The sequence below is a fragment of the Anastrepha ludens genome, chromosome 5 (assembly GCF_028408465.1).
Source record: "Anastrepha ludens isolate Willacy chromosome 5, idAnaLude1.1, whole genome shotgun sequence".
In the NCBI taxonomy this organism is placed as follows: domain Eukaryota; kingdom Metazoa; phylum Arthropoda; class Insecta; order Diptera; family Tephritidae; genus Anastrepha; species Anastrepha ludens.
The window spans coordinates 91,321,183-91,330,247 of record NC_071501.1 but is presented as its reverse complement, the minus strand read 5'-3'; the positions used below and the strand labels follow the sequence as shown (position 1 = coordinate 91,330,247).

General features: G+C 39.8%; 1 protein-coding gene across 2 annotated transcripts; it reads right to left on the bottom strand.

Annotated features, from left to right (window-relative positions):
* Positions 1-4,175: 4,175 nt before the first annotated feature.
* On the bottom strand, positions 4,176-5,310 carry LOC128863429 (uncharacterized). 2 transcript variants are annotated; one of them, XM_054102584.1, is made up of 2 exons: positions 4,738-5,310; positions 4,176-4,549 (listed from the first exon to the last, which is right to left on the bottom strand). In XM_054102584.1, the coding sequence occupies exons 1-2, from the start codon at positions 4,881-4,883 to the stop codon at positions 4,474-4,476; spliced, it is 222 nt and encodes a 73-aa protein (XP_053958559.1). In that variant the 5' UTR covers positions 4,884-5,310; the 3' UTR covers positions 4,176-4,473. The 2 variants fall into 2 exon arrangements, with proteins under 2 accessions (XP_053958559.1, XP_053958558.1); XM_054102583.1 differs by having other exon boundaries at positions 4,615-5,307.
* Positions 5,311-9,065: the final 3,755 nt, after the last annotated feature.

The following is a 9,065-nucleotide window of genomic DNA, read 5'->3' as shown; positions in this document are numbered from 1 at the left end:
CGACATGCCAAAGTTCATGGTTGGGCCTGTTTTCCATGTTTTTGTTGTGTAAGCGGAAGAAAAGTTGGCAAAATCGGTTTTAATAAAATGAGTCAATTTGTATATGCAACAATTTTTAGTTATAATGGCGTGTGTAACTGTAGTCGATTTCGCGGAAGTGTAAGCTCATGGAACCAGTATGCAACGTTAGTAAAGTAAGAAAGCAGTGGCTGCCATTAGAACAGGCAAGTGAGGTAAACGCCTAAGCTCAAGTTGGAGCGCCCTAAATTTGACCTCACTGACCATTTTGCTGGGCCATTTTGGGTAAAATTTCAACGCTTCTTATTCAACGAACAAATTTCGTTGTCGGTTAGTCGGTTAATCTTGTTTGTGTTTTTTTGCAACATCATTCGTATTCAATTGCAAATAATGTGGCTTCACCCAGCAACATGTAACCACTACGGACAGCATTCGAATATACCTACACACATACATACATAAGTGCATATGTTTATAGTTATATTCTTAACACTGGTGAAAAACACATCTCGCAGTTGATATATAAAATTGCCCCACATGTGCCCTCTTTAGCATTTTTGCCACTTTTGCGCTTATACTCGCATGCTCAGTGTTCTACTTTTGGGTGTAAGGTTAACGGTAGCCCAGAGCTCGTGTGTGTGCGAAAGGTATGCCTATTGAGGTTACCATGATGCAATCATGAACTTGTGCGCCTTACTATGCCGGTGCTTATTTTCAGTAATTTTTCTACGGACACACATACATACATACAAGTACGAGTATTAATCAGGATTTCTGCATTTTCTCAAGGGAAAAAATTAAAAAAGTTTACTTATTAAGTAAAGAAATAGTTTGAGTTTTTATGAAGCCAAATTTTTTGGAAAAAATTATATAAATAATTTGACTACATAAATAGAAAGAGAGAAATCAATTAAAGGGTACGTGCATACGTCCAGCAGCGCCAAAAATGCGCTTAAGGTAGTAGCCCGGTGTGACGGGTTCAAAAAATCGAATTTTTTTATTTTACATTTTTCGGAAGAAAGACATCTTAAAAATATACTATAAAAATTTCAGACAGAAATTTTAATTATTTTTAAAGTTATAGCTAAAATAAGAGAGCGCGCCGTAGAGTGTATGAAAGCGTGTGACCCGCCACCAGCAGCTGTTGTCGAAACTTTAAACGCGTTTTTCTCAAAACCATGGTTTCGAAATTTCTGGGAACCACTGAGTCAAAACTATTCAACCGATTTGGCTAAAAATTTAACCCGTTATTCTAGACACACATATCTAGATTCCGGACCTTTAAAACATTTATTTTTTAATAATAAACTATTTAATTTAAACAATTTATGAAGAAAAACAATTAGATTTAGAGAACTTTTTTCACAAGTCCGCCATTTTGTTTTTGGTTTTTTTTATTTTTATGTATATTTTAGGTTTGGGACCTAAAATAAAGTCTACAGAATAATAATCTCTTTGAATTTTTTATTTCAGATGACTTTGGAAGCCTGTGTGTTTCCCCGAACCAACTCATCTGTTTTTTAAGGACTCCACTTTGACGTCAAAAATTTTAAACACATTTTTTTTATACTTTAAAACACCAATAAAAACATGTAAAAACTTTAAAAAGATCGCATTTTATTTTCTTTTTAAAAAAGATTCCTGAAAAAAGGGCGGAGCCTGCTTTAGAGGCTTAAAAAAATCGATTTTTTCGTGTTTTTTTTTTTTTGGGAGTGAAAGAGATATTCGATTTAAACGAAACTTTCAGGTTTTATTGTTATATATTTCAACAGTCTTCTCAAATTTTTTCATTAAAATATATGTCATGTTATGCCTGGTACAAGCATTTTGCCGAGGCGCTTCGAGTGTGCATGTGTCGTGCGGCGGGAAAGATGCAGGTCGCAATTTTCATCTGAAACCAAAACCCCAAACAAATTTTTATTTTAGTATAGTATAGCTTCTAGTTAAACCACGAAAATTAAACCAGAAGTGAGAAATTCAACAATTTTTCGCTAATTAAAAAAAAAACGTTTTTTTGGAAAAACAAATTCACTTTAGATTGTTTAAAAAGTGGGTTAATCATAACTTTCTTAAGGTTTTTTAGGTTCAACTAGTAGAGAATTTAATTCCAAATGCAATCAATGTAATCTCGTTCCGATAGGACGTTCAACTTTTTCCCTATCTTTCCCGCCAATTAGGAAAAATCGTAAAAATAAAAAACCGAGAAATCGCACTTCGAGCGATCCGGCCGCTCGTATACCTGCTCGACGCTTGCTCACAATTTCTTCTGTAACTCCGAAAATATTTTGAATTTGCTACTGAAATTTTGAGGGCACATTCTCGGATAGTTTGGAAAGACATATATGTAAAAAAAAAATCGATTTTTTGAAGCCTCTAAAGCAGGCTCCCCCTTAAAGAAAAACTGATTTTAGAAGGGATAACAATAGAAATAAATATAAAAAAATTGTATAGATGGTTTTTTAGTGCCTAAAGCTTATAAAAAATTTTGTTAACTAAAATTAGTATATGAAAAATCACGTGACCCAAAGTACATACAATGGGAGAAAAGTTGCTCCACGGTCTGCATCATTTCTCCTTGAAATGTTGATGGATCTGTAAGAAGCAAATAAATTCTTGTAAAATAAAGTTGCAGTTAAAGTCTGTCGAGACGGATTTTGTTTTTTGTTTTTTTGTAAGTGTGCGTTTTAGGTCATAAATGTCACACTTTACTTATATTTACTTTATATTAAAAAATAGCATTTTTCTTTGAATATCAAAATAACACCTCTTATTTGAAAACCCTTTACATGTAAAAAGAGCGTTGTAATCAGAGATATTTGGCTGCTTTTCAAGGCATTACTTTTCAAATGTCAGCTGAGGCCAAAAAAGTATCTGTTAGAGTAAGTGATTGGGCCAATTTTCGAAGCACTTTTCTCACTCCCACTTAGGTGCAAGAGTTACCTTATGTGATTTGAAAGCAACAACAGCTCTTTCAAGTAGCGAAGACGTCGCCTTTTTTTTTTGTGAAATCTGCGGAAATACGTAAAAATCATTTTGTTTCGAATCTGGACTACCTGGCGGATAATCCTTCTACTCAAAAATTCAAATGAGCCGCGTTGGATTCATTTTCAGCGATTGCTTCCCCTCATTTTTTCGAACACTTCTGACCTTAATTTTATGCTCATCGATTTTGAAAAGACTTTTGACGCGTTCCCGAAAAAATCATTTCAATAATCAAAACCAATTATGATGGCGTTAAAATGCCGTGTGCTGCTCAAGGGTAAGCTATCGGTGCCATTCGAAGTTCGAAGCGGTGTATGCCAGGAATGTATTCTACCGCATGTGTTATTCCTCTTAGCAATAGAAGGCGAGAAGAACCCACTCATAGCGAGAGGAAGACCGCCTGGCAGGCCAAGGGAAACCTGGAAAAGAACTGTGGATGGCGATACAGCTCAACACGGGTGAAGGAGTTAGAGGTAACCCCTGAAGGCGGAAGCAGGTGAAGGCGTTAACCAGTAATTTGTCGAGGTCGCGAATAGGTGTTGTTGGTGCCCTTCGTCCCGCTAGTCGTTCGAGGCAACAATGATTATGATAATGTCAAACATTCCAATAGACACATCAGACGACGCCGGGATACAGCAGAAGTGCCCAATACCAGAAATATAAATAGCAACCCGCGTATATGTATAGATTCACGAGTCTTTGCTTGCACAAACTTTTGGACATCTTTTAGTGCTCGGCGTTTGAATTTTATCAACTTTTCCTTACATCAATCGGCACGAGCCTTATTATGGGCGAGCCTTATTATGGGCGAGCCTTATTGTTGACGGCCAAATGTTTATGTAAAATGTGAATTGATCGTCAAACTGTTATTGGTAGAAAATTCATTTTGGAAGTCATAGAAAATCGCCGCAAAAAAATGTTGACGATTTAATTCAAATTTTTTACCAACACGAACGTTTCAAGTAGCTTCAAATAACCCAAATAGCTTTCGTATGACAAAACTTTCTGTGAATCTGAGTACCTTTAAAAATCATAAACTCTATGGTGGCAATGCCGAATTTCATATTTTCACGCAGATATAGCGATGTCCCAAAACTTATGTATGAACCCTCGTATTATTGTTATTATACCCTTATTAACATATCTTCAAATTTGAATGAATCACAGGAAATACGTACGTGAAGTAATAACATTTTCATGATTTTCGGATAAAAAAAATTGCTACAAATATTTTACTAAATCTAACAATCCATTTTGGAAATGTCAACAGAAGATTATTTTTCGTGCAAGCTGCACTTGTGCTACTAAGATGCAACGCCGACGTCGTACTCCTCTGCTTAAACGGTTAGTCAGTCCATTCCGGCTGCAACTCATCTGCTCGCCGCATCAGTAGATCGTTTGCAAAAAATCTGCATGAAAAACTAACGAAAAATATTTTTTCTTTCCTTTTGGTTGTTGTTATTTCTCCATCGTTTATGGAATATTCGAACTTTGGTTGCACTGCAAATGCCTTGCGCCTTGCGCTTTGTGCTTTGGAAGCGACCAGCAGCTGGTTTGAAGAAAATAAAAAATTAAAATAGTCGTTGGGAAGCAACAAAACAATTCGATAATTACAATGACAAGGCAATTGTGGAGTAACTATGGGGTTTCTGTTGCTGCTGGATTATAATGGCGTGCATTTTGTTGCTGTTAGACGAACTTGCAACGGCAGCAAAGTGCAACGATTTGGCGGCATACCTGCAATATTTTGATATTAACTTCGCAATGTTAGACAGCCTCGGACAGATCGGACAGTTGTTTTCACAAAGCGCTGGAATGATGGCAGATAACTCCATTTCCAATTGCATTGCGCGCGCCACTTGGTCGCTACATTTCGCTGGCATTTAGGCAGTCAACTAGCATAGCAAAGCTGGCTGGCTATGTTAAATAGTCAATATTGAGGACAGCCAGACAGAGCGACAGGTTCCGCGCTCGTGCTGTGCGCTTTTCCTGAATTTTCGTTTTGCGCTAAGCGAATTTTGTTTGGTATTTTAATTCGTCCACGATTTTTTTTCTGTGGTTTTTCCTATTAACTACTGCTCAGGTGCATTTCAATCGCTATCTGAGCTCGTTGGCGGTCGTTTTCCGTAATTGTACAATTTTTTTTTTTTTTTTAATTTTCTGGAATTTTCGTTTACTGTATTGGTGGGTGTTGCCGTTACGAGTATCTTTTTTATTTGTGTAAGTGGAATAATGATTTTCAAATTGCTTGCTTTATTAGTCGTAATAAAAATACGAAGATCAACTGCAAATAACGGTTGATTATGGAAAACAAGGAATTCGCCCTAATCGCAACATAACTCTAAGTTATTTCCGTTAGTCACCGGAGAGCGATGCCACTTTTTAGCAAGACAAATTCAAGCCAATGGGTGGAAATCTTGCTAGGTCATTTAAAGCAATTGGCCGACTGGCACTAAATTATGCTGCGTCCATCTTGTCGCCTGCTACTAGTGATTCACAGTGGACCAAGCTCCAGACCTGTTGAAATTCCGCTATCAAGACAGCTACGGGATGCCTCCTGATGCACCGCTTGCAACACAGAAAAATACTTCTGTTAGGGAAATACTCCATTCTTGCTTTTGTGTTACCATAGGAATCATCTCTATATACATTTGCTAGAGCCTGAGCCACCTGCCAGGCGAATCAGGAGACATTTACTTACGAGACGTTTACACCGAAGAGATCCAAGACTAAACACAACTACTACTACTGAACCGGACAGTTTATAGACAGACATTAAGCAACATTCATCAGGAGACTCTGCTTCGTAAGACCCGCGCAATGGATATTGTAGCAGGTTAAACGCCCACTTATCCAGAATCGACCACGACATACTCAACATATGCCCACCATGTGAAGGAACATCGCACGATACTTACCACCTATTCACGTCCCCTTTTAAACCCACTCACCTAACACCCCTTTCCCTCTTGGCCCAATCCTGTCGAAACAGGGGCATATAATATTACGAAGAAACTAAAAGAATGTGATTTGGTCTGATATGACCAAAGTAAATTTATTCAGCTCCGATGGCAAAATTTCCTTCCGAATTCGATGATATGTACAGCAGAAAGGCTTTAATGTGCCAATTTATTATTCCAATATTCTTAATACGGTAATGTTTCCACTATACAGAGCAGCACATGCCACTTAAATTGTTATTTATGCATGATTTTTTCCCCCCTCTTCCTTTATCCACTCCGCTCGGGAGCATAGGGCCTCGACAAGACTGAAGAGTCTTGTTCCATCGTAGACGGTTTTGGGCTGTTGTTTTTGCACCGTCCCGTGTGATGTCGGCATCTGTCCTGCTAGCTCGCACAACATCGACCTTCTTCAACTATTATTTGGCCGAACGCAACTTCTGATTCCTTGCGGGTGTCATTCTCGTGATGCTATCAGGTGATTTCCTAAGTAACCATCACCACTTTTTGCGTTTAATTTTCCATAGGATGAGTTGCGCCACAGCGTGTCTCTTCTGATGGCGTTCGGCCAGAAAATTCTACAGAAGATGGCAAGCATTTGTTGACGAACGATTGTAGACTCTGTGTGATGATGTTGGAGACCAGCCATGTTTTACTTCCGTACAACAATGCCGACTTCACAATCGAGCTGAATATTCGCAGTTTTGAGAGCCTGGAGGTTTGCGAACTCGCCCATACTGTATGCTTTGTTTAGTCTGCAGTTGACATCTTCATCTGCTCCGCCGCCTGCCGTGATAGTGCAGCCGAGGTATCAGAAGCTTTCGACAAATATCATCGAACAACCCTCAACCATTTGATTTATTGAGGTTGACTTAAGGTTTTGGTCTTGGCGATGTAGACCTCCAGTCTGACAGTGCGTGCTTGCGTGACTAGGATGTGTGTGGGAGGGAGGCAGTTGTCATCGACGAAGTCCATTTTGTCAAGATGTCTGATGCTTGATAACAACCCGAAATATTCGTCGAAAAGAGTAAAGTCATAGTTCCAAGCAATTAAGTTGGCGTCGGACCGGTCGCCGGACCTCAACGCCATAGAATACCTTTGTGAAGTATTGAAAAAACTAAATATTATCTACTAACATAAATACCATCTACAAAGGCTCTCATCATGCTCGTCCCAACGTATGGTGCAGAAGCTTAGACGACATCATCCGATGAAGCGTCCCTTGGAGTGTTTGAGAGAAACATTCTGCGGAAGATTTTTAGACATTTGCGACTTGGTGAGCTGTATAAGATTTACAACTATGTGGGCATAGTGCATCGGATAAAGATCCAGCGGCTACGTTGGCTGGATTATGTCGTCCGAATGGATACAAACGCTCCGGCTCTGAGAGTATACGTTGCGGCACCAGCTGATGGTAGCAGAGAAAGAGGACGGTATCCTATGCGGTGGAGATATCAGGTGAAAAGGCACCACTTGGTGTTACCTACTGACGCCCGTTTGCATAAGAAAAAAACGACTGGCACGCTTTGTTAAACTCGGCCAAAATCGCGTAAGTGGTTATCGCGTCAATCAAGAAGAATACGAAGAAGGGCATACTATACCTGCAATATATATTTACCCGAAGGACTGCGTACTTTTTATGCGTCATTTTTTCCTGCTGAAAGCCTCACGGCCAGTGAAAACGGAGATAAAATAATGAGATCTGCGGACTCCATCAACATTTAAATAAATAAAGAGTTTTTCAATTGGCGCGGCTCGATTTTGGCGCCCTGTGGCAACCATTTTGTTTTGGTGACATCTGTCAAATCTTTTGTTTATTATTCAGTTGTTTATGCCAAATCATCATGGCAAGTTACACGATTGAACAGCACGTTCAAATCATAAAACTTTATTATCAAAATGAGTGTTCATTAGCGCAAACGTTGCGCGCATTGCGCCCATTTTTCGGTAGACGTGGTGGCCCTTCAAAGTCGACTCTTCAACGTTTGGTGGCCAAATTTGAGACGACCGGGTCAGTAAGCAATCAGCCAACACCCGTACGTTCAAGGAACGCAAGATCAGCCGAGAACATTGCCGCGGTCCATGAAAGTGTACAGCAGAACCCGAGGCAGTCTATTCCTCCCCGTGCACAAGAACTTGGCCTTTCGCAGACTTCAACTTGGCGAATTTTGCTTCGGGACTTGGGCCTACACCCGTACAAAATCCAACTGACCCAGGAGCTCAAAGTTGATGACCATAGACAACACCTTTTGTTCGCTGACTGGGCTTCGAATCGTTTGGAAGAGAACCCCAGTTTTGGGCGAAAAATCATCTTTAGTGACGAGGCGCATTTTTGGATGAATGGCTGTGTTAACAAACAAAATTGCCGTATATGGGACGACACCAATCCACACGAGGTTCACCAGGTGATAATGCATCCTCAAAAAGTTGCCGTTTGGTGTGGATTTTGGGCCGGTGTCGTCATTGGTCCGTACTTTTTTGAAAACGACGTTGGTGAGGCGGTCACCGTCAACAGCGAGCGCTACACAACGATGATAACCAATTCCTTATGGCCCATATTGAACCAGACATGGACGGCGCTACGTGCCACACAGCAAACGCCACGACATTCCCGTTTCCACGACAGTCGGTTCTACGTTACCGAAACGACCCGGATTTATATCCGGCCAAAGACTGTCACTCCAGCAGCATTCCCCGTATGTAAGTATGGGGAATGTTTATGCTGCTACAACAACAACAACATTCCATTTCAACATCTACCCGCCCTTATTGAAAAACCTTTTGCCGGGACTACTAACCGAGGGATGACTTCAAAAATATATCGAAACCTCTATTGAAAAATTCTCCACTAATATTGGCATCCCAAGTGATTTCGTACTATAAAAACGTGAATAATTTTGCAGCAGCCTTATACATATTTGAAGTTTGCGCTCTCCTTTCAATATCAAAACGAAGCCATTATTATGTTTTTATTCGGTTGCCTAACAAACTATTCAAAGCAAAAACCATTCGCTTTGTTCCCAAAAATCGCTTGAAATACGCATGCAGCAACACTATTCCTCTGTAACACCCTGTGTTCAATCAAAACAGCTGATGCAAGCAGCT